The sequence below is a fragment of the Cataglyphis hispanica genome, chromosome 11 (genome assembly GCF_021464435.1).
Source record: "Cataglyphis hispanica isolate Lineage 1 chromosome 11, ULB_Chis1_1.0, whole genome shotgun sequence".
Taxonomy (NCBI): domain Eukaryota; kingdom Metazoa; phylum Arthropoda; class Insecta; order Hymenoptera; family Formicidae; genus Cataglyphis; species Cataglyphis hispanica.
Window position 1 is genome coordinate 7,389,210 of NC_065964.1, and position 26,114 is coordinate 7,415,323.

At 32.1% G+C, this 26,114-nt stretch overlaps 2 protein-coding genes across 5 annotated transcripts in view; one reads left to right on the forward strand and one right to left on the reverse strand.

Annotated features, from left to right (window-relative positions):
* LOC126853198 (uncharacterized) overlaps positions 1–26,114 on the reverse strand; it is a 167,802-nt gene that overhangs the window by 46,898 nt on the left and 94,790 nt on the right. For both annotated transcript variants that reach the window (XM_050598751.1, XM_050598752.1), the window contains exons 5-8: positions 24,690–24,716; positions 24,012–24,183; positions 23,400–23,598; positions 22,906–23,101 (exon numbers count right to left, since the gene is read on the reverse strand). In XM_050598751.1, the coding sequence (XP_050454708.1) occupies positions 22,906–23,101; positions 23,400–23,598; positions 24,012–24,183; positions 24,690–24,716 (594 nt within the window). The remainder of the gene's footprint in view (positions 1–22,905; positions 23,102–23,399; positions 23,599–24,011; positions 24,184–24,689; positions 24,717–26,114) is intronic.
* Positions 6,104–22,802, forward strand: LOC126853214 (uncharacterized). 3 transcript variants are annotated; one of them, XM_050598804.1, is made up of 8 exons: positions 6,104–6,202; positions 9,110–9,399; positions 14,086–14,191; positions 16,518–16,732; positions 18,943–19,042; positions 19,479–19,693; positions 20,012–20,359; positions 21,104–22,802. In XM_050598804.1, the coding sequence occupies exons 2-8, from the start codon at positions 9,145–9,147 to the stop codon at positions 21,479–21,481; spliced, it is 1,617 nt and encodes a 538-aa protein (XP_050454761.1). In that variant the 5' UTR covers positions 6,104–6,202; positions 9,110–9,144; the 3' UTR covers positions 21,482–22,802. The 3 variants fall into 3 exon arrangements, with proteins under 3 accessions (XP_050454761.1, XP_050454762.1, XP_050454763.1); XM_050598805.1 differs by having other exon boundaries at positions 6,137–6,202; positions 9,116–9,399; XM_050598806.1 differs by lacking the exon at positions 6,104–6,202 and adding an exon at positions 6,273–6,391.

The window sequence follows — 26,114 nt, forward strand, 5'->3', positions numbered from 1 at the left end:
GTATTTTTATGGCATTTAATAAGGCTGTTCCACATTCAACGAAGCGAGTAGCCTATTCCTGGTTGGTTTTATGCGATAATTGTAAACTCGCGATTCGTCTCTTTAATGTAACCAGTTAATTATTAATCATACTTTTAATAATGTCACACACATTTATGATCTATTAAAAATATTATATTAGGCTTATAGATCCGCCGTGAGAGAAGAACTCGATTAATTTGTGATAACTTGTAATTTACACTTATCCGACCGCGTATAGAAGGGATAACAAGCGAAAGGTAATTATGACTAATGTAGTAAACGTCACTTCATTCGAGCAACGTTAATTACAAGCTAGAAGTAATAGTATGATCAAAGTAGCAATAAGTAGCATTTATTAGTAAGATTTGGATGCAAAATCACAAAATTTGTTTTTTAAATCGTACCACAATTCTTCAAACATTTCTTTCTACATGTGTATTTATATAAATTTTTTCTATATTTATGTGGATTTATATAAATTTTTTATTATTGCAATCCTGTCGACAAAAATTATATAAATAACACATTATATAAATAATAAATTTTATGTAATTATAAATATTTATATTAATTATAAAATATATATATATATATATATATATATATATATATATATATTGTAATATATAATATGTATATATGACATCTTAAAATTTTCTCGAAGATTCATGTAACCGATTAACGATGCTCGAACAAGTACTATCTCTAACATACACAGGCGCGTGTCTATGCAGTCTATTCTGTACAGTAATTATACACGCGAATCGACTTTCGTTTTCCAGTGTAGGGTCATCCTTTCGCCGGTGCGGTGTCAGTTTCTTCCGGTATTTGATAAAAAGAGAAACGTTTTGATATACCGACACTGTAGGTGAGAGCAAAGAGAGAGAGAGAGGGGAGAAAAGAAAAGGGAGAGGGGCAAGGCAATCAAAGATCTGCATTTTTTCCGGAACCCAACATTTCCCGCAACTTCCCATGAGTTTCCCTTCACGTTCTAGTTTAGATAAACAGATAGAGTTACGCTTGTACGGTTGAATAGACTTTCTTCGAGGACACTGCGACCAACTTCCGGTAAAGATACACCAGGTAGATTTAAGATTGTTAAAATTCGGATATATTATCTATTCAGAAAACTTTTTAAAATAAACAGATAAAAATATTTTTTTAAACTTAAATTAATTTTTTTATCTTGATTTATTAGAATAAAAATTTGAAAAATTTACATTAATCATAAAGAATTAAAAATTTTGAAACTATTTTTAAGAAGATACATGGGTGAATAATTTATTTAATTCTATTCTAATCCAGATATCCATTTCAAATAGAAAGGAGAAAACTACGTTAATTGGGATCGTCGAGTCCAAGATTGTAATTTATTAACGAGCGGAACATGCATATATAATAGTATTAGTCCTATTATTATAATCGACCATGCGTGTCGACGCTTGTTAAGAGAAATCGTCAATATGTAACGAGGAAAAGATACATATATAATTAAAAATTCGATCAAAAAGCACAAAGGCTCGCACGTAGCAATGACTTTCGACAAGTGTATTATGTACGTGTTCACAACGCATGAATATCAAGTGCAAGGATATTCCCTTTCCCCAATCTCATTCTGCTAGAAATAGCAGCATCGTTTGTAGAATTATATATTTCTTCTTTTTACAAGAATATATACTTATTTTCTTTTTGCATTCTGAATACTTGAGCGTTTATATAAAATAATATTGTTAGCGATAATATAAAGATATATTAATATATCTTTATATTTGCAGAAAATGCCAAAAAAAAAAAAAAATAAATATTTAAATTTTTAAATGCGATTCAATGGAATCAACATAAATTTTGTCACGAAATGTCATCAAAAATATGAATCTAATATCTCAAGCAGATAGACAAAGGCAAAAACTAATTCAGATTATCTATGACAGATAATCGTTGCAATTATATATCGATAGAATCGTAAATGAGATTAGACTTTTCACGGAATGTCAGGCAATTATTGCTACGTCATAAATTGTGCAACAAACTTGAAATTTGCTTCGATTAAATATCCACTTAATTAATAAATCGATCATCGAAATAGAGAACATAAAATCTTTCTCATTCCTAGTTTCTCGCGCATGTAATAAACAAGTTATATTATCTGTGTATTAAATTGTTTTTAACGTTTTCATTCATCAAAAGATTGATTTTAAATCGGTTAAATAAAATAAATCATCACTAAAAAAATTGACAAAAAATTTAATTTTGCTGAAAAAAATCGCTTAATCACTGCAAAATCAATGTTTTAATATTAAAATTTATTTACAGCTAATTAATGTAACGCAAAAGAACATAAAAGAGTATACTTAAATGAATGCATGAATGTTTTACATCGATGCTATTATACACATTCGGCGGAAAATAACACGCATCAAAATGAGTTAATGTTATATATTATGCTGCAATAGTTTGAAATGAATGCGAGAGCATTAAAACAGTAACGGCAATTACAATGAATTGATTATCAAACGGTCTTCACGCGGGATTTATCGCGGTGCGGCGTTTGATGCAGAAAGTGTGTCAGGAAAACGCATCGTATTTAAAATGTAAATGCAATTGCAGCGCGTATATTTATACATCTACGCACTATTTATGTATTATAACGCATAATAACTTTGTAATTATTATTATAATGTATATATTATGAGAATTATAATAAAATTATTAACTAATAAAAAATGCTGCATAAAAAACAATTAAGAATTGACGATGCTGTAATAAACATTGCGATAATAACGGAATAGAATTAAAATTAAATGAGGAACATTAAGTAAAATCATGAAATAGTTCGATTGAGCTCAATTAGTCGATGACAGTTCAAACTGAGATCGATTCAATGATCAGAGCAATGCTGCCCTAATTCGGTCACACAGGAAGGTCGAAACGGAGTCGTGACCGCAACTCGATCATTCAGTTTCGTGGGAAACATCGTTGGTCAAGCGTTTACTCTAATTCCAGTTTTCTCCTCATTAGCATTCCGAGTGACGCAAATAAACGTAATAACGTTGATGAGTCATAATTTCTCAAACGCTACCCGGTCAAATGCGCGAAACCCCTAACGCGCTGCAGTAAACTCTTTGGAAGCCTATCTGATAAAATCGGATTTTCTGCCATCATTCTGTGTGTTGGGAAAGATACAACACACGGTTTATGTAATGCGATTAACGATCCCGAGAGAAAAAGAGAGAAAGGATTTTTCGGCAGGGTGGCATGGTGCATTCTCTCAATCCGGTTTTGAAACCCGATGATGCCGATACGCGTGTGGCACCAGTTACATGACACGTAGTCAAGCAGGATGTCATTACTCGAGATATATGACACACCAATTATAATTCAGCTCATATCCCACACTTGCAGTAATTAAATAAATATTTTCATGTATGAAAAATATACAACGAGAGAGAGAGAGAGAAGGAATCTAAAAATCACAAAATTAATTTTCTTTTTTTATAATACACTATCAAAATCGCTGATTTAAGATCTCAAACTAATTGTGATCGAAACTGTTATCTTTTTTCGCTTCTTCCTTTTATTATTAATATTATAATTATTATCAAATCTATGTAATAAAAATAAGGTCATCTAAAATTAAATTCACAACTTATATTAAAAAAAAAAAAATTTTTTTTCAAACTCGGAATAATTTTATATGTGATCCAAATTATTCAACTTTTTTTAATTTACCATAAAAATTCATTAATGTATATGAATATATTAATCGATAATTACTAGTTAACTATTTAGATTACATATACGAGATAAACCATAACATGGTATTGTCACAAGTAATTATCATCAGTAAAAATAACAGTGACATAAAAGTGACAAAATTTGTAGTTATACAACGTACTTATCGCTGTTAACCGATTATCATCTGTAAGAAAGATATCATCCTTCTTTTTCATCACGATTATTACATCAAAGAAAGCTCGCATAAAATGAGGAAACGATTCGTATGTAACTTCTAGGTCCGGTTTTGATAATTAATCTCCGACTCGGTAGCTCTGTTATGATCTAGAAAGGAAACTTTTCGATCCTCCAGCCTCGACCGGATTCGGCCGATTCGGATTTTTAGCCGTAAGGCATCCCCAGCTACTTCGAGAGCCGGATATTCGGGTCTGGATCGAGGTGTTTCGTAATTCGTTATATAGGTTTCTCTTATACTCTGTACAATACACTTACGTACCACGCCTGTACTCACTTTCTATAGCGGAGGAGAATACCGAGAGGGAAAAAAGGTTGCGGTTGTCGCGCGATGACGACACGTTCGTCGCCTTCGTCGAGACTGTCTACCTTCATCAGGTAGACTGGATTTCCGATACTTAATCGCGTTTGCAACCGTCATTTTCATTCATTTTATCGGGTGCTTCTTTAGTCAGAGACAAATTTAAAACTCATTTTTTTTGTCGAATTTAATGTTACGAAGCTATTTTATTATGTCGAATAAGATTCGAATATATTATCCTCGTCAATTGCATAACGATTGTATAATACCTGTTATACAAATTTTATTACATTTGTGTGAAAGCCTTAGAGAGTTCAGATTGGAAATTAAGATGTCATCAATATTCACCAAAAAGAAATTGACTTCGTTAAGAAATCTATGGCTCAAGGGATTATACGATACGTTTATCAACCAAATATGTGTGTAAATTATTGGCCAATGTAAATCCGCTGTCACCTCCGATTATCGCGAATGATATTCAGGTAGTCGTGTTCGCATTGAAAGCGTCTTTTAATTTCGCGAGTAAACGACGCTATAAAGGCTTCCGGCAATCAATCGAGAATATGGAAATAACTCGATAAACCTCGATAGCAGAAGGTTCGGTGACGCATAATACGCATATCGATCTATGTCATTTCAACGAGATTCAATAAACTGTTCACTGCCAACGCGTATCACGCAAGCACCGCTATCTGCGGCGTTATTATCTCTTCGATTGATATTTACGTCACACGCGGGCCTGTGGTAACAGAACTCGATCTCATCCCCATCAAATTTGACAATTACACGTCACGTAACATGTCGGAGAAAGTAAAAGCAAAGAGAAATGTGTTTGTATCTTTATAGGCTTACAAATGTATACGTAATCAAAAAAAAAAAAAAACGATTGATCACTTCTCATATATCTTATATTGCCCCGTTTCTATCTAATATATATAAATTTACATTGCTTTATATGCAATTAAATAATTATTTAAAAATAGTACAGCAATATAGAAAAACTATGTGTGTATTGATATAAACTACTAATATAATTTATAAATAATCGTTTAATTTTGGAGTTTCAATTGCACGTTAAGACAAAGTGTTAAAGTACTTTAGAAAATCGAAATTAATTGGATTCTACACATTTGTACAATAATAATCATTAAATAGAAATAAATAATTAAAAGAAAATAGTTTATGACATAGTGATCGTATTATAAATGTAAAAAATATCAAAGTGTTTGCTATATCGTATTATAGTTGCATATAGCTTATTGCATCAACGTGCATTTAATCTGAAGGCCAAGTGAATATTTATTTCAATCAGCTTCTACATTTTTATATGTAGTAAAAAAACAGATATAAGATATTAAATTACGAATAATAATATAATTACGTGTAAAGTTAAACAGCATAAAATCACACATCATTTAGAGCAAATGTGAAGAACAAGCATTGCATTTTCTATTTAAAGTATCATAATCTTGATAGATTAAAGATAATAGTAACTCACTTTTAATTGTTAATTATTGTATTTATCTATATGCCATCTCCATTGTATTCCTCACGTGTCAAAAGGTACAGATGTATGTGCGATGTGCAACGCAAGAAAGGTTGAAGAGATTAACATCCACGAAATATCAACAAAATAAAAAGAAATTTATTAAAAATTTCTTTGACTGATTTATGATTCGCACTTTCCATGCGTATGAGCGAACGTACAATCGGAACGACGGCTGACTACGTTGGGGAAGAGATAACAGGCTTGAAAACGAGGCAAAAGGTGTATCAAACAACCAAGTAGAGGAAAGGTGTGTACCTCCTGCGAGCTTACCAGCTCAACGAGCGGGCAGTTACCTTTCCGTTCTACGACCGCGAGGATCTACCTCCCTCCATACTGTAGTACTCGCTGATCACTATTTCTAGGTGAGTTTTACGCGCGAACATTAATCTCGATCCTTAAAAGCAACATTAACGACGTTGCGCGGCGGATTATCGTCTAGTGTTCGATCTTTCGTGATGCTTATAAGCTGAAAAGACATTGTTTGTTGTATAGAATTTGTTAGTTTTTTACGGAAGTGTCTCTATCACTCAATTTTATTTGATTGAATTGTGGTAAGTTGTAGAATAAAAAACGAGACTGTATACGTATATTAAAATTTTATAAATCACTATAAAACACGAAGTTCTATAAATACGATAAACATAATATTCCATATTAGCCAGGTGTAATAATGTTATAATAACAATATCATAATATTGTTATGTTACGTTTCTTTTACAAAGAAGAAAGTTATATACATTTGATGTCATATATATATTCGGCAAAAAATTGGCATGATTCATGCTAAAGAGTATCGTTTCAAAGTCGTTCAAATATTCCGGAATATTCAGGACACTGCATTTTAATTTTTGCTTTGATAGCTTTCACTGTTGATCGCATTTTGATCATGATAATGTTACAAAGTAACTGCAATCTAGACTCTATAGAAGATACGTCAGAAGCTCTTATGACAAAGTGAAAAGTTGCATTAATGACTCTGTTGATGTGAATGATGCTGCTAACATAAGCATTAGAAGACAATGACACAAAAGGATGAATTCTCTCTCACACCTATTAAACAGAAAGGATTATTACAGTGAATTGTGCACAACGTAATTCAGTAATATATCTCAGTGATCAAAATTTGAAATGTGCATTTTTTTTTCAAAAATAATAAGTCGGTATTACTTAAAAAAGATAATATAATAATATTAAAAATAAAATAATATTAATATATAATATTAATAAATTTTCGAGTATTCGGCAATTATATAATTGCCGATTACTAAAATATAAAATATATTTTCTATGTCGGATATGTAGATTTTTCGATGCTGGAAGTTAATTTTATCGTTTTTGCTTCTTTCCCGCATTGAGGTTCCGTTAGTGCTGCCGTTTGACATATTCGTTCAATCATACCGTTTCACTTATAAGAGACAAGACATAAAATTCGTCTCTAATTTCATTCAATAATCTTAATAAGTAAAAGACTTTTTCGCGTTTTTCGATTATTAATATATATACATATATAAATAATTTAATGTTTTAAATATTCTCTCTCTCTCTCTCTCTCTCTCTCTCTAATCGCTTTGTATAATTCAAAGTAAATAATTATATAGATGGTTTGTATTGAAAATTTGATTGTTACACTAAATCATAACTTTCTACAATAAAAATTGTCGAATAAAAATTGATTTTTTGTTGGAGAAAAAAATCTGCTACTGAAATTCTTACATTAGAATATTTTATATAATATAAAAAATCTTTTAATGATCTTTTTTATATATCTATTTTTTCGATCTACTAAAATTAAAGAATAAATGTAGATATATATATTTATAATAATATAACATATTTTCATTATTTTTTATTCTAAGCCAAAGATAAATTACAATTAAATTTCTCAATTATTGATAGCTTAAAATCCAGAAATGTACTCTCGCAATGGTAATTAGAAAACTATTAACGCATTATTATTTGCACAGCCAACTACCTCGAGAAACAACGAGCTTTAATAGACGGCGATTTATATCAACCGTAAAATTCATTCCCGCTATTTCTTAACGCGATGCAAATTTCACGTTTTCCGTACGAATTGTTTTTATCAACTTTACACGACGGAGGCAGATATTACATAAAAGATCGTGTGAGGAAATGCAGTTCCGATATCAAAGTATCTTGAAATATCTACTTATATAAATGTGAATAACAAAACAGAGTTTTTATATTTGTATAGATACGAATAATCATATTATTGTTAAAGATAACACACTAGAAATATATTTAATTAAAACTATAACACGAGTGATTAAATGAAGCAACTAAAATAGAATTATAAATAAATAAATAAATATTGAGATGATTCTATTAGAGTTATTATGTTGCCAAAATTCAATTATATATTTAGAAATTATTTATTATTTCTATTATTAATTATGAGTTCAAGAATAGGCATACTTAGCAAAAGACTAATTATCTGGTATGCGAAGGTATGCGAAGAAAAAATGCAGAAAGTATTTAGTTTCAGTATCTACTTGTATCTAGGTCTAATCTCATTGCGAGGCCGTTTAGCAAGTCCTATATCACGGCATCTCGAAGACGCTCGACACAACGAGATAAAAATATCGCGTGTTCTAGTACGCAAACAGTATGAAAAAAAAAAGTAGCGATGCTATCATCGCGATTCTTGCATTCTTAAGCGATACACAACATTCGTTACGCTCGCCTGAATTAAATTTCGCAACGAAATGATGTTGCGTGCGCGCGGTATTTTTTCTGCATTATATTGTATCCAGCGAAGCACACAGTCGAGGTGGACTACGTTCCATCGGAATCCGATTCGACGTAACTTTCCCGGGATTTGTTTGCCTACACCGCAACAATGTTATATCGAGCAGTCGTAAATCCGCGATTATCATAAACCGAGCGAAAGAATCAACTGGCTGCATAATAATACCGTACGCATGAATTTATATGTGCGAATATGCCTAGCGAAGCAATCAATAATGTCAATTTTTCTCTCAAAAATATTCGAAGATGTGAAACACTCTTTTTATCTTCAAATGCAATACACGTAAAAAATTTTTTTCTGAAAAAAATTGAAGAAATTTGTATAAAATGTGGAATATACCAAAATCACATTTATTCCGATTTATTACTTTTAAGTAAAATGCGCAAAAAAAAAAAAAAAACACTTTGGAGTAAAAAAGAGCAAAGAATTTATATATGATTTCTAAAATAATTATCAAAATCAATAATAGAAAAAAAACCTAAAAGTTTGATTTGTCAAGTTGCAGGTAGCTCGAGAGGAACGAGCCGCCCGAAGATGACGTCGATCCTGCTCGCGTATGCTACTTTCATTGCGTTTTCGTGCGTGGCGCAGGCGATCTCGTCGTCCTGGAGACCGATTCTGCCGGCCCATAACGTCGGCGCAGGTATATTGCATCAGGAAGCATCGATTTTCGAAAATGCGCCTACGCAGACGCTCTACGACGTGGACAGCTCTCATCTGCTGCTGCCACACGACCAAGAGAAATGTTCTCTTTACAAGGTCGCCATGAGCCAACAGCTGTATTTTGAGGTAGGTTATCGAGCATAGCAATAGATTTTTATATAATAATTGTACCGATAAGTCAAAGTCTTTAAATGAAAAATATTCAAAAAAATTAGCAAATATTATAAGAGAATCAACGTTACAATTAATATTGCGTTCAAATAAAATAAATTCACTAATTAATAACTGTTATATTAAAGTAAACAATGTTAACAGTATAGAAAAGAATCGTCTACAATAAAGTGTGAGACATTTCGAATCACACATCAAAATTATATATGTAGCACATGTATAAATAATGTAAGACGAGAATAATCATGGCGATTGGAGAACAGTCAATAAAGTCGTTTGCAAAATTTTTTCCTAGCTGTAGAACAATGTTTGTTCTAGTTTCGCAATATCAATATTATTGTATCCATGCACGTATCGGGAAATGTGGATTGCAGTCGCTATTGCCAAATACAAATTGCTCTATAGATAGCGATTAGATATAATTGGTAATTGGAAACACGCTGCTAATTATGGTATAATTTCGGGGTCTGATATATCCCACAATTTGTAAGATGATTTGTCATTACAAATTTTATTAAATAATTGCAGGCTATCTATTATTGGATATATAGATATGAAGATAATATATCCTATAATATTTTTAATACATTAAAAGTATAGCAAAATTATAGTACATAGAGAATAAAACACTCTAAAATATTACAAATATAAATTTTATCAGTGGATTTGTCGATAAATTTCAAGTTTTCATTTTAAGAAAATGTCTTATAACAAAGTACAAGCTCCTCTTAAATAAACTGCAAGAATTTATATAACAATTTTCGCGATGGCTATACTCTTCCTGATCCGCGTTTCGCGTGCGACTAACGCTAACGGAATTCTGCCGTTCATATGCTACGTGAAGTGCATTTTACGCTCGAGAGAAAGAAAGAGAGAGAGAGAGAGAGCATTGGCATTGCACTGACCAGGAGATTCGCGGTGCAAGCGAAATGGCAACGAAAGTAGGAGAAAACACTCTCTCGAGATACGAAATCCCTCCGGGCGCAATCTCGAAACGAGTACTGAATTTTTTACCAATCACTGTGATCCGAAATGGCGAAATCGTTACATCTGTTTCTTAATTAATTTATTTACGGTTAGTACACTACTGTCTCTCTGTTGTAAGGTTCGTTAAAGACAGAATGCAGGAACAAATTCGTCTTTAACGTCAACTCACAGTCGAGAAAGCAAATATCCTAGGCAAATTATTTGGTCATCTGATACAGCAGCAGCAATATTCCTCGGTGATTTTTTTAAAACAGCCGGGAAATAAATCGTAAAATCATAGAGATGATTAGCGAAAGTGAGTAAAGATATATCGCTTTCCAGCACCAAAAAAGTTTTATTTGTAATTAATAATTTTATAATTGCGATTAAAATTTTAATTTTAACTATTTAAATATTAAAGTATAATAATTATATACTTTACATTTTTTAAATAATCGTTATTTGAGTTTGTTGTTTTTTTAATAGATATATAAATTTTAATGTCAAGAAATATTGCAATATCACATTTTTATTTTTAATTAATTAATATTCAGATTACATGATTACACACTTGATGAAGTTTTGCCCGATAGAGTCATTAAATGGAAGACGTTTACTTGACACTTTACCTCTCTTACGCGTTGCAAGTAATAGACTTGACTTAAAGAGAAAGGAAGTTAAACTATACTGGTTTATTTAGAGAACGGAGATTTTAACAGCCTTCACCAATAGAGCTGTACGTATTTACGCATTTAAAAAACAACAAATGTTTTATTAAAATTTTATGACATAATTTAATATAATCCTAATAAATCTCTAAAAAAAACATTGTAATTCAATATAGTTTTCATAATAATAATCTAATAAAAAAATTTTCTCTTTTGCTTTAAATCCGCTAAAAGACAGTCCACGATTCACAAGAAGAATGTCAAAAATATAGAACTAAATTAAACTTGCGCTACAATTGCAATTCTTGCAAAGAGTAATCTATCGATGCGATCGGAATGGTAAAATTGAACGCGATGGAAAGCGGACAAGATAGATAGCACATTTTCTCTGTTCATCAAAACCCGTGCCAAGTAATATCATCGGAAGAGCGTTTAGATTAGACGTAGGAGAGCTGACAATGATTGCGCAGCTGCGAATACAATAAGGGAAAAGATGCTGTCGCGAAATTGCCGATCGTAAATGAGAGGATCCGCAAACAGAACAAAGGTAGCCTGTCTGTTGTATGACTTTCTACAATCGTTAAATGCAATTATTTTCTTGCAACGCTCTCATGATGGTCGATAATATTAGCCGGGATATTAAGATCTCGGTGGCCGAGATAAATTTGTGAAAAAGCAATTTGCGGAGAATAAATCATGCCGAGAAAATAAAAATCAATTAAATGTCAGTAGACATTTTCGCTAAAAATGACAATCGGGTTAAATAAACAGAAGCGGAACGAATTGATTTTAATACGGCGGAAGCGTTTTCACAGGAAGTATACCGTGTATGCTTATAATTATGAGATTACTATCTCAAGGTAGATTGTTTTGGGTAGTCTTTCTTTTCTGAGCAGATTTCAGCATTAATGAGAAACATTTATTTGAATAAATTAACATATACAGAGGTAAAGAATTCATTTTTAAAAAGAATCAATTTTTTTCAATCCTTGAATCAAAATCAAATTTTTTCAAAAACAAGAGAAGGAAAATTTAGTACAAAATTTTTTTTAAATCTTATTTTCACATTGCCAGTTAATTAAAAAAAATATATATTTTATAGTAGCTTTTTACTACATCATATTATATAATATTTTTCTCTTAGATAATAACAATTTTAAATATTTATAGAGAGAGAAAGAGAGAGAAACACATGCTTATAAATGATGGTGTGATGTTACAGCTTGGCGTGTCAATAAGTCATGTAAATCGCTGATACAAATCACTTTAATGCAAACACATGCAAGGAAATTGAGTGAACGCATCTCACTGGATATACGCGATTGAATATTTCATCCTGCTCGTCAAATTTATGAGGTCCCCTTTTAGAGGTCGGTTGAAACATTACCTGTCAGGTCCTTATCCGAGTGTAATGCGCGTTGACGCGTGTATTTCTATAATACTTAGTGAACGGCAAGTTTATGTGAGTTGACGACCGTAAAAGGAATTGGACGTGCAATCTCGACCGCAGTCGTTGCCACCACGATTTTGCGGCCCGCTTTTGGCGAAATCCGCTCTCCATACCGAGCTGCTGTCAGAGAAATTACGCGCGCAAGAAACTATGCTTCTCTCTCACGTCAATAACGCACGACGTAATCGATTAACCGTGAATTCACGCAATCACGGTAGAAAAATCGTGCACTCTCATAGATGTCTCTCTATGTATTGAGTCACGCTTGTATCGGTTTTTAATAGAATTTAGAACTTCCATTTTAAAAATCTTTCGCGAATAATAGTGAAGAAAAAAGTAGTTCAAAAAAATTGCATCTGATATTTTTTAAGGCACATTCTGGAAATATAATCTTAAAACAAATGTTTCTTTGGTAATAAAATAGAAACACAAAAAAAAATAACATAAAACACAATTTTATTTTCATCGCAAAAGACTTTTGAAAATATGATTGCGATGCACTGTTACATTTTTGCTTGAAAAAGTGGCAGAAAAAAATTTTGTAAAATCTGTTAGTGACGGAGAAAATCAATAATAATAGAAATAAACACAAGAAAACGAATAATGTTTCAAGTTAAAATATATTATTTTTAACAGCATAGCATAGTCTCCCGATATTTTAATTTAATATAATGTTTCAATTTTTATTATTCTAAGAAAAAAGTAATCTACATTTTTATGTTTTATAATCTCTTCCATAATTATCTTAATTCGTTTCTGCTTGTTATATTAATATTTCATATTAAGAAATAATATTTAATATTTAGAGTAGCAATACAATAAACACGGTAAACGCGAGTGCTTGTTATCACATCACGATTCCGTGGGAGACAATTTCCCTAAGGCATCAAGGTGTGCACTATTCATCACTATATTTGATGTACGTCCTAGAGAGTAAGAGCAATGTTCATATGTGAATTCAATTAAGTGCCGGTATGTCACGATCAATATAATTAATTAATACGTAAATGCAATAATTGTTGTAATTTCGTGTCACAAATTAAAAAAAAAATATATATTTATAAAATTATGCTTGTGTGTGGCAATAAAAGATATTTTTCCTTTTTCCATACGTTTTCGTATTATTTTCTCACTTGAAGAAACATTTCTCTATTCGATTTAACAATATTATTTGACAGATCATTTAGTGCGAGAATGTAAGCTCAAATGCCTATCTAATTCTAATTATTCATTATAAACAACAGATATTATCTCTTCTGTGATTGCTTGATTGCATCTGTTCGAACGTATCCGAGGGAACTCGCACAGACGAGCTTTACTTTAACGTGCGTTTTAGTGAGAGATCATATCGCGACGGGATCGATGCCAACGATTAATAATGTAAGACCCGATGTGATACGCGGAAGTGCGCATCCGGTGATTAAATCACACGGAGCACATTAATCTTCGCAGTGTATACCGGGAGAATTGACAATTTAAATCGCGATAGGTACGAAATTAATGTCACCCGAACATTCGCCGACACGATCTAACGATTTATCTCTCATTCCGTTGCAGTACATCCATTACAAGACAGATCTGCCAAACATGAAGGAGTTCACTCTTTGTATGTGGACGAAATTCTACAATCATTCCAACGACCATCCTCTGTTCTCTTACGCAGGTGAGTGCGCGCTGAAATTCATTTCTTTCTCCTTTCACCTTACATCTTATTGTGAAATATATCGGATGTGAAAGCGAAAGTCCACCACATTTATTGCCTAAAGTTCCGCATATTATTACGGATATTATGGCGTTAAAAATACGATTTAGATTGTGAATTATTTCCATCTCTAACTACGCGAAAACAAAAATATAAAATTAGAATTTAAAATCAATATTTTTTTAGTAAAAATCAACAGTTGATCATTATTTGATGGTTTAATTAAATCTGAAATAAGTATTAAACATAGACGTATTAAAATGAAATTTATTAAAAATACTTTTACGTAGAAATTTTTGGAAATATTTTGGCATGTATAGAAATCTGTTGTACAATTTCTATGATAATAAAATAATCTTTGCATTCCAATCACGTAAAAAAAAAATAACCAATTTGCCATTAATTACACATGTCTCATTTATCTGTAATTAAAACATGATAAATATATAAAGAAGAAAGATAAATGTTTTTTTTTTTTTGCATTGAAAACTCGTTATCGCTGTAAAAGCGCTGCATAAACCTGCGGTCTTAAATTGTAGTGTGTTTGATTAACGAATTTTACGCCGCGCGTTAATTTGCCGTTGACCCAGTTTCTCGATAATTGATATATTGTTTACTAACACAGCGGAAATTGCGGATAAGCAAATTTGCAAATAAACGGTTAGGTAAATTAAATTGTCAGCATTTGTAAAAATGAGCTACGTGTCCATGATATTTAGATAATACATACATATCCAAAAAATAACACGTTGCAATTTTATTCTTGAATATTCTAGCCAAGTTAAAATATTGCCCAAAATTATCACAAATAACATTATCTATTTGCAGAGATGTTGTTTCCGTAACAAAAATTTAAACATTAGTTTGATATAAAGTTCAAACATATATGCATAAATATTGATAGTATCAATCACTTTAGCGATATTCAAATTTAATTGTACTTGTTGTTTTTATGAATTTATTATAATCCATTAAAGCAATATATGATAATGTTTTTAATAAAATAATTGTTTTTACGTATGATGAATGTGAAACAGCATTTCATTAAAATGTTCTTATTAAAATCGTACACTCTGTGTGATTATAAACGATACAGCAAATAACATTACGATAATCTTTAAACGTCAGAGATGTGATATAACAGTCTTATTCAGTCTCATTGCGTAATCGATTCCCACACAACATTCTTTCTTCTTGCAAATTAGTGATTTAACTTTATAAGTAACAGTCATGCAACGGACTGCCATCCTTCATGTCATGTTAAGAATCGATTTACGCCCGTGCATTATTATTATTCATGCGCGAACAATGATGTCGTCCGGCAATGTTTTCAATATGCAGTTTAGAAAGGTTCCGCGCGATTTGCAGTTTTTGTACCGTTGTAGAAAGTTGCAAATACACACCCATACACATACAGGTTGTTCTTTTCTTTCTTTTTTCCGTAGACGCGAGAGAACGTGACAATAGGCGGATATGTGCGGTGTCATAAATACACCAACAATAAGTCCCTCCCTTCGCTTGTGTCTAAAAAAAAGTCTCTTCCAGAATCAATAAATATACTAGAAATGTACCATATATTATAGTACATAAAAAAATAAAAGTATCTTTCTATATACGTCATAAAAATTTTAATCTACAAGTAATTTTTTAGATCTTTTAGAGAATAAAAATGCAATAAAAATTTAATTTATTTCTAATAAAGCTCTCGCATAAGTAAGAAAAATCGATTTATATTATAACTTGATAAATAAAATCGAATACAAAATTTTATAGAATAGCAAGTTAGAAGTTATAGACAAAGCTCTTTAAACTTATTATATAAATATAACAAATTAGTAATTCTGGAAACATAGAGATTATAAAAAAAATTTATAGAAAACTTGTAATATATAGAAAATAATTGTATTTAATAAATTATTACTGTTAAGTATCGAAAAAATTATTAATGTTGAGATTAATTAAGAATGACTTTAAAACAATAAATAAGTAACAATCCAGTATTAATTTTTGTTAATAAATTCAAACATTTATAAAATACGAATGCAAAAAGCTCTTGTACATCCTCACTCGACTGCTTTATAGCGCGAAAGTATTCGAAAATATCAAATGCGAATTTTACACTTGAAACTGTCAAAATCTGCCTGCTGATTCTAGTAGTAGTTTCACCAGTCATCATGTAATAGAGATGTTACATGATTCTACTTGTGCATAAGAGAATCTTCTGTCTGTCTCTCTCTCTCTCTCTCTTTCTTTCGTATATGAGTTAATTCTCACTCTCGACTTCCAGTCGGTGATCAACCACGAGGAATACTGTCGTGGGTCGCAAACACACCGAGAAGTTCGTACTACATGCTTAACGTCAACGGTCACAACTTGTACAGATTGAATTATCCGTTGAGACTTAACAAGTGGTACCACTCCTGTCAGAGCTGGAACGGTCGTACCGGGGAATGGCAGATCTGGGTCAACGACGAGCGCGTAGGTCGCGGGTTCAACAACAGGGTAAGCACGACTTTATGTTGCCTTTGACCCTACTGCATATTCTTAGATAGACAGACGTATAAACAATCTCGGAATTGAAAAAAAAAATGAATAATTCAATTTTTCAAATTCGGACATTTGATTATTTTACTCCATAAAAGGCTTCAAAACTTAAAATTATATTTATACAACGACGTCGTGACGCATTGTCCTTGACATTCTAATAAAAAATAAAAACAAATGTTTCTCTCGTGTTCAAGTCAAGCTTTATTATCGTGCCGCTAATCGCTCCCTCGTGTTTTGTCTGAATCTAAAATAATAGTTCTTTCGTTTATACAGTTTTAAGGATATTAATATTCATTTTGCCTTAATAAATAAAATGCGCATTATGTTCTTTTTTCAGTTTTCTTTGCGCGATATATATTCTTTTGTGACTTGCTTTTTTCAATGTAAGATATAAGAAACGGATAAATCTCGCAAAATTCAAAAGATCTAAAATCGTACTGTAAAAAACGATGATAATTAATTTATTAATAATGCAGCAGTGCAAACTTGATAAATTATAAAGCTCGGTTATTATATATAATCGTTACAAAATAATAAATATTCATCTTAATAGACATACTACATAAAAAAGCTACAAATGATTATTCTTGGATGGAAGACGCGTCCGACCATACACATGACTCTACTACTACAATGTAAAAAAAATGTACTGTAGCTTTTAATTCCGAGCTATTAATCATCTAAGTACTAATTATCTTTCCAGTTTCATCTAATTTTTCAAATTTTTATGTAATCTAAAAAAATTTTTAAGAATTAGAGAAATATTAAAATATTTTTTTTAAATAATGAGTGTAATATACATATTATAGCTACATCAAAACACAACGATTTATTGAGATAAACAATCTTATTTTCTTTAACTTCGCGCAAAAAAAATTTCGCGACATACTTGATACATGATATATTTTAGATACATACAAGTAAATTATAGAAAATATTGTATTAAAAATATGCGTTGTTTCTCTTGCAAATTATATGCAATAATTCAAGAATTCTTATTTCTGTATAAGTAAAAATATCCGTGTTCAATTAAATTCTTGCAAAATAGAAATGCGTTTATTTTGCGCGACTTCACATATCGTAATATAATTTATTATCATTCCGCAATTGTATGACGCGAATTGCATTCGTACTAGAATAACAGAAGAGAAACATTCATAGGCAATGTGGCATGAGAAGGCATGTCTTGTTTCGTATAAGAATATTGTGTAGTTGCACAAGAATCCCACATTATAGTTTTCTCAATTATCGTTTATGTTAAACGCGCCAGGAATTTCTTAAACGAACATACTTCCGGCATTTTCTGTACACGAGTCACGTTCGCGAATATGTCGCGTTTAGTCGTGCCTTTCCCACGCGAAAGTTAAGTGCACTATCATCATGGTTTTGTTGTACTTAATATGTGCATTTGATTAGACGACTTGCATAGTTGCTCACCAACTGCATAATATAATACTTTTATAAAAATGAGTCATGTACTATATTTGAGATGTTTATTTATTAGAAATTTTGTCCATTTTTATTCGAATCTATTAATATTATAGAAATTTAGTTAAATATATTTTATAAACACATTTACACAATTAGATAAATAAAGTTATAATAATTACTAAACAGAATTACAGTTGTCGGCAATTAAACGATATTCGCAATTAAAAAGATAATTCACTGTTCAGCTCCATAGGAGCTGTCGAGACGACGGCCTCCTGTATTCAGATTGCGTTGAATAGAAACAAAATGGCAAAAGAATGAACGACGAAATAGAATAAACGGAAAATGGAAAAGTATAGAATTCCATATATCGCGTTATTCTCGTCCGAGGATATCAAGGTTACTTTCAAATAAAAAAGCACAGAAACCAATTTAAATTTTCATATAGCGCGGCGCGCGTGACTGCGGACGTGCAATTTATCCGTACATAGGGAACGCAAAATCCAAAGTTTTTATATATTTTATTTACGTCAGTAGTTTATATATCGCTAATGTTCGCCTTTTTTCTCGATTAATCAATTAAATCACTTTTAGGTCAAACTGTATTTTCAAATTAATTGCACGCGTGTCGCTTGTTAGTCTAATAAATAAAAAGGCGATTATCGGAAAATACTTTTTAGATTTTTTGCTCTATCCATTGTACGAAAAAAATTGTATTGCCGTGATTATTCCAGTTGGTTGGACACGTTATCAAAGGCGGCGGAATCGCCATTTCCGGACAAGAGCAACGACAACTGGGCGGTGGTTTCTTAGAGGGTGAAGGCGCGCCACCGGGTAAAGATATTTTTACACTTATATTATTAATTTTAAAATAAAAAGACAAATGTTGCTTTTTCATAATAACGGGTTAATTATCGATATGATATTAAACATGAACGGTTTCTTCACATGTGTGAAGAAATAAACGTTGTATTTTCTTTTTAATTAAATTTGAATATTTGAATTTTCTTTATATTTTTAACATTCTTAATTAGTTAAATCGATTTTCCGATATATTTTTACATATGTAAAATTTTTTTAAAATATATTTTTATTACATTTATAATTTAAAAATATAAATATATTATGTAAAAAATTTTTTATGCTGCCAAAATTAAAATTTAAAATGTACACATGTAATTTACTTATAATTTAGGCATGTAAGCTGAAAATCTATTATTGCTTTAAGAAATATTATAGCATGTCATAAGATGATAACGATTCTTGTTAGGTTCCGGCGGCTATTTAGGAGAACTGACAATGGTACAGCTCTACAACGTAGCGCTGACCGCGGGGAAGGCACACAAGGATCACAAGCACCATCACGCCCATCATTACGAACACGATACGAGTAATAACATACCGAGAACCACTACGCAAACACCTGTAACCGGACCACCTTTGCCACCGCATCCCTTTCTCACTGGAGGACAGATCAATACACAAGTACAATTACGTTCTCTCACTTTGTTACATCTGAGAGCGCGCGTGTGCCATGTCATCAAGCTAATTATCTTCCTTCCGCTCCTTAATTAGCATCACTGTAAACAACGCGGAGGCGTCTAAAAGGCGCGTCTATGAAGCGTCTAAAAAATTAGGACGTCTCGTAGGACGTCTTTATGTTTCTTCAAGCTTTTATAATTTCTTTGTTCAGACGCCTTTTAGACGTCATACGTGTTATTTGAAACGCCTCTTTATCTTCTCCTACATATTGCTACGCTCAATCGAGCATGAATATTTCATGCGTGCGAATAAATGTTCTAGGTGAAGATCAATCCAGGAGCGACGATTCAGATCGTACAAAACGGCCTAACCATTCGTCATCCAGCATTACCACCGGTACCAGAATCACCCCCACAACCGCTTCCGCCTTTGAATCTCGATGTTTTCTCAACAGCCTTTCCTCCTTCACAAATACAATTCATCAGTCCATCGCAGTCATCGATTTTTGCAGACGGACTCTATCGTAATCTTTTTAAGAGAGAAAAAAATGATTCAAAGAAGCGAAACATTAAAGACGAAACAATAATATCGAGTTTGACCGAATCGGAAAAATCGATTGCAAAAAGAGATACTGATGAAACTTCGAAAGTTGATAATTCCAATGGCAAGGTAAGCCCAATTAAGTCGAAATTAATTTTCTACGTGTCGATTAAAGAATGAAAACCTTCTAATAAGACGTTCTCTACAATTTCTAGCATTTTATTTATATATATATTTTCAATGTTTCATTTCACAGTATACTCTGCTTTATTTAAGTGGAAAATATTAGTAGCTTAAACATCTATATTCGTTCGTAAAAATTTCTAACAGCAAAAAGAATTTTCTTCAACAGCATTAAATTGTAAGTTCCTTCAGTTTCCGACCTACTTGACGTAGGAAATTAAAAGATTACAGTGTGAATTAGAGTGGAAATAATTTAAACATCAGCGAATGCATTCGACGTGCTTGCACAAAAATCCTGAGATTTTTCATTGTATTACTTACGAACTACTACGAAAAAATCCGCTGCGCGTTTTATAACTTTCTCAGTAAATTTCCATAGTTCAAAAAATTTGTATTGCGTTATAAAGATTATTTACTTAATAAATTTATATCATTTTTTAATATTATTCCATTCTAATAATCTTTTTGTTTTCTATAAAAATATCCGATTAAGACATATCAAAAATAAAAATCTTCGGAAAATCACTTTAAGAGAGAGAGAGAGAGAGAGAGAGAGAGAGAGAGAAAGAAAGAAATTTTAATCTTATTATTAATATAAACAAATATATGTATATATATATACATGTTTTAAATTTCTATTTATTCAATCGATAACACGTATAACATGCATTTTATTTCTCGAACTTTCAGGTATCTTTTGTACCAAAGTTAGAAATTGCGGATGACAAGAAACTAGGAAAACGCGAAGTCGAGAAGAAGAAGAAGCGAGGATTGTTGCAACTGAGTGACGGGTCGATTTTCGACGACGGATATTCTATTCCTCAGGGTCTGGACAACGACTACTTCACGGGATTAACGAGTTTCGGATTGCAATTGACGAAGGATACGAGTGAAGAGGACGAACGAGAACCCGCCGAAGGCGAGGTCAGACAAGTGATGGACATTTGCGACGGCTGCGCCGAGGAACCGTTCGAAAAGGCGTTGGTCATGAGCTGGAGAACGGTGCCCAAGAAGCTTTATTCTGGAGCATTTTACATGCCAGCTATACCGACGTGTAAAGCATTTTAATCTCTTCACCGGCCATGAGTCGATGTGCAAAATAACATTTAAGAACGTTTCGCGTCAATTCTCAGGGGTGCGTCCACGATCGCGCTAATAACGACGATAGCGTTTTGTTAAAAGGTCGGCGAAAGACCGACGAAACATTCCCAGGTATCCCACGCCATGTTTAGATTGACGATTATTTTTAGTTACAAGCGAAGATTGTCACTCGAGTCTTTTGATTTATTTGTCGCTGTTCATTAATTTCTTTTCACATACATTATTTTCTGGTGATGTATCGTTATTTTTCTCTATGTTACATTTGTAAACGTTGGCATTTATGAATATTCAAAGATGCCAAGAACATTGCCATGAGAAACTTGTGCATGACAGTATCTTGCCGATCATATTTATTTGCAATTTCTATCTAATTAATTGTATGACATTTAGAACTGTATAAACATTTCACAATTATTTGTATGTGACCAGTTTTGGGTCAATTGTAACAAAAAAAGTTATTGCAATTTTTGTTAAATATAAAAAGGGATATGTTAATAAATAATTTATAACTATATCACATAGAAAAGTTCAAAAATGAAAAATGTTTTTGCAGTATTTAAATGTGTACAGTAATATAAAGAGTAAATAATTTCCTAATTTTTTTAAAAACTAGTTAAAAAATGGTTACAATTTTTTTTGTTAGTATTGTTACATGTGACCGAAAACTTCTAGAAATTTTAATCGTAACATTACTAACAAAAAAATTATATATATATATAGAATTAAGAGAAATTTCCATTAGTGAAATGTATACATAGTCGGCGTAATACAATATATTAATTTGTAAGTTCGAGAAACTGATTATGAATAATAATGATCGTTCTTAACAGAACACTCATCACGGTTTTAAAGTGCGTGCTGATCGATTGACCTCGGCGAGACGAAGGAGAATTTAATTGCGTGACGGAAACCGCCTTGATCGATCGGCGACAGACGCCTCGGTTGCCTAAGCTTAAGACTTAGCCCTATTGATATGTTTTACGTACGTGTGACGTAGGCATGCCGCATAAACTTTTATAAGCTTTTATGAAATAAAAATTGTATTCTGTTCTATTTGATTCGATCTTATAAAACAATTTTTTAATATAAAGCAGAGTATGTATTTTTATTTTATTTTATTAATTAAAATCAGTAATTTTTTATTGATCGTATCTCATATATATCATATGATATTAATAGTTATTGTTACTTTGAGATTTTCTTCTATTATCTTAATTTATTTTTAAAAAATTTTGTATGCAATAACGATTATAATTTAAATAAAAGAATAAATATCTTTCAAATATAATACCATGTAATGACAGCATTCTATCAAGTAAAAACCTGACCGTTCTCCAAAGAAAGAGAATGTGCTATGGATTAAAGACAGAGTCTCATAAACGTGCACTTACCTTGCTCTTGTGAATGTGCTGATGCTGATATTCGCTGTCAAATTCTGGCTCGCTGAAGTAGCTCTGATCTTCCCAATGGGGCGGTAGACCGCCGCCACCTCCTGGTACTCCCAAGGGTCCCGGCATTCCTGTCACTCCGTCGGCGCTCTCGAAAAGTCTCAGAACACTGCGATCCCTGATATCTCTCAGATGCGATCTGAAAACCAAAATAATTACGGTTACTTTGATGTTATATTGTAATAATGTTTCTTTATTAAAATTAGCCGTGATTAAAAGTCATTATTATAACAAAATTGAATTAATTGAATTAATTGAATTAATTTAAATTATAATGTCTTTAGAATATTAAATGATTTATGTTATAAATTTTATAATTAAATTTAAAATATTTTTAACTTTGTTCAATTATCGTTGCAAAAACAAACAAGAAGAAAATAATATTTAACTATTTAAATAAAAAGGAAGATATTTATAATCGTAGAAAAATGTAATACCTTAAATCTTCGAGTTCATAAAACATGTCCTTATTGCTGTCGTGTATGTAAACCTTTACGTGAGGACTGTCTAGATATTCCATGGTGAGTTGTTTCGGAAAACTTCTAACGAAAAGGGCCTTGACCGTGTCTATACTGGTAATCTCATTCGGTAGCAATGCCCTCTTCGTCTCGTTCCTGTACTGCAGGAACACCAGTCCTAGGGAACCGCATACAGAAATGCATTGTTTTGTCAGTAAAGTCGTAATATAAAAATTAAACAATACATAAAATATTTTAGAAATATTAATATACATATATACGCGCATACAAGACAACTATCCGATAAAACTGAAATAAAATTATAGCAATCATATATAAATGCAATCTTACAATTAATTTTAAGATTATATGTAATTAAATATAAGTTTACGCTATACAGAAAAAGGAATTGATCTTTTTGTCAGTTAAATTTTAATACACTGATATTTTCTTCCCAATGTTTATAGTTGGACTGACTTTACAAATATTGAGAAATGTATAATAATATAACTAGTCAATCGATATTGATTCATTATTATTTCTTTTTGTCCATCTATATTTATTTACTTTTAATTATGCTTTGTGTATTACCTAGTGGTCGCTCCAAAGTCTTGCTGGGCGTTCGTACAACGGGCAAGCTGCTCCTTTGCTTGCCACCTCGTCGAAATCCCGTACTGGAGGTTTCCACCTCGGACATAATGCCCGGATCGTCATCGAAGAGCATCGTCGAAGATGGGGGCGGATACCCACGCGGAAGAGGCGACTGAAAGCACAAATTCTATAAGATTTCGATGCATCTATGATCTTCAAGAATATCTCATTGTATCACAAATCGCTCATTAGTGGCATTTACAAAAAAAAATTTAACTGATTTATTTGAGATATTTAAAAATTGAAATTTTGTATATCTAATTATACATGAACAAATTAACACGAATTTATTGTGATCTATTTATAATATTTATTAAGAATTAAATATATATTTATGAATTGACAATTATGTAATTGATAAAATTATAAATGTTTAAATATATATATAAACTAGATAAAAATTTAAATTTAACGCGTGATTATTACCTGCTACTGTAAATATATTCACATAGAAACATTTTTTCGAGCAAACAATTAAAGACAAACGGTAGGGTCGAGAATTAAATGCCACTCAGAGAAAAGCCATCATGTCAGCATGCCGACATGCACGTCGACGGAAAAAAAAGAATCGATTGCGCAGGCAATCTTGCGTAAAAAGTATGAAAATTCGAAAATTACCTTTCTCTGGCGAGACTTGGTCCCCATCTGTCGGTGGCACACACGGCGGGTAACACGGAAACACACACACAAAGTAGAAACCAGTTAGAGATATGTAATATGTGTTGCGGGATAGAAAAAAAAAAGACGAAATAAAAAAGAGGCGATTGGAAAAACGATCGTTACGAATAAAGAGAGGAAGAAAGAGAGAGAGAGAGAGAGAGAGAGAGAGAGAGAGAAATATGCGATGATACATCACTCTGAGAATCTAACTGCTCTTCAATCACAGATTAATCGTTACAATTTGAACTTAATGACGTCATGACGGCTACAAAATACTACATAAGTTGCTCACTTCTCACTTCTCAAACGGAAACGAGTCCCGCGAATAATATTTTGATTTTCTCTCTCTCTCTCTCTCTTTCTTTTTCAAAGTGCAAAAATTTTATCCACAATTGATTCATTATTTTCAACGAAATATTCGTGTATAATTTCATCCAGAAATTTAATTAGATAGCAAATCTATGACTGAATTAATAAAAATATATTATAACATAATCTATGGAGATATATATTTAAGTTGTAATATTAGCTATTCGAGTACGTGAAAAGCATTTTATGTTGCTTTACCTTAGCTGAAGATATTACATATGAAAGTAATTAATAACAGCTATGTATATGTGTGTGTTTGAAGGAATAAATATTTGTAGTGAGTAAATAATCGCACACGAATTTTCCATCGATATTACTCGAGTGGAGTAATTATGGCTATTCAAAATATAATATCGTAGGAATCGACTAATCGCATGCAATAATAATCGCGGAATATAATAATGATCGCGCGTTACTTACTTTATGTTACGCTACTTTATGTGACGACGTTTCGAGAAGGAATGCAGCGACGCCGCCGCTCGCGCCGTTATTTTTGATTTTTCGCGCATTCCGATCGAGTCTCGCGCCAACATGAAAGAATTCGGCAGCTGTACGTACGCATACGCATATACATATATACATACCTATATCCTCTACGCCGATGCGATATATTACATCTTCGCATTATGAGAAGATCGGCCGATAGCTTGTTCAACATTCGACACTATGCGTAATTCAAATGAAGCGTGCCGACGTCACAAGCAACCGTCGCGATATCCCTTCAATCGTAAACTGAAAGATTCCCCACCGTGAAGTAAAGACGCGAAGCGTCACCTGCGTCGCCGCTTGTACTTTAATTTCATCTCGCACTGTGATTCGTCGCCTGAGTCGAAACGTTCGATTGACCAATTAAGAGCAAATATCTCTTTGCTCTGATTGGTCAATCAAATACTCCTAAAATCAGCTCCGATCATAGCGCCGTAAATCGAACCGGAAAATGTTTAGTGATTTCCGCGCTCGTTCACAGTATTGTTTATGATTGTTAATGGCGGGACTACCGGCAGACGGTGATAA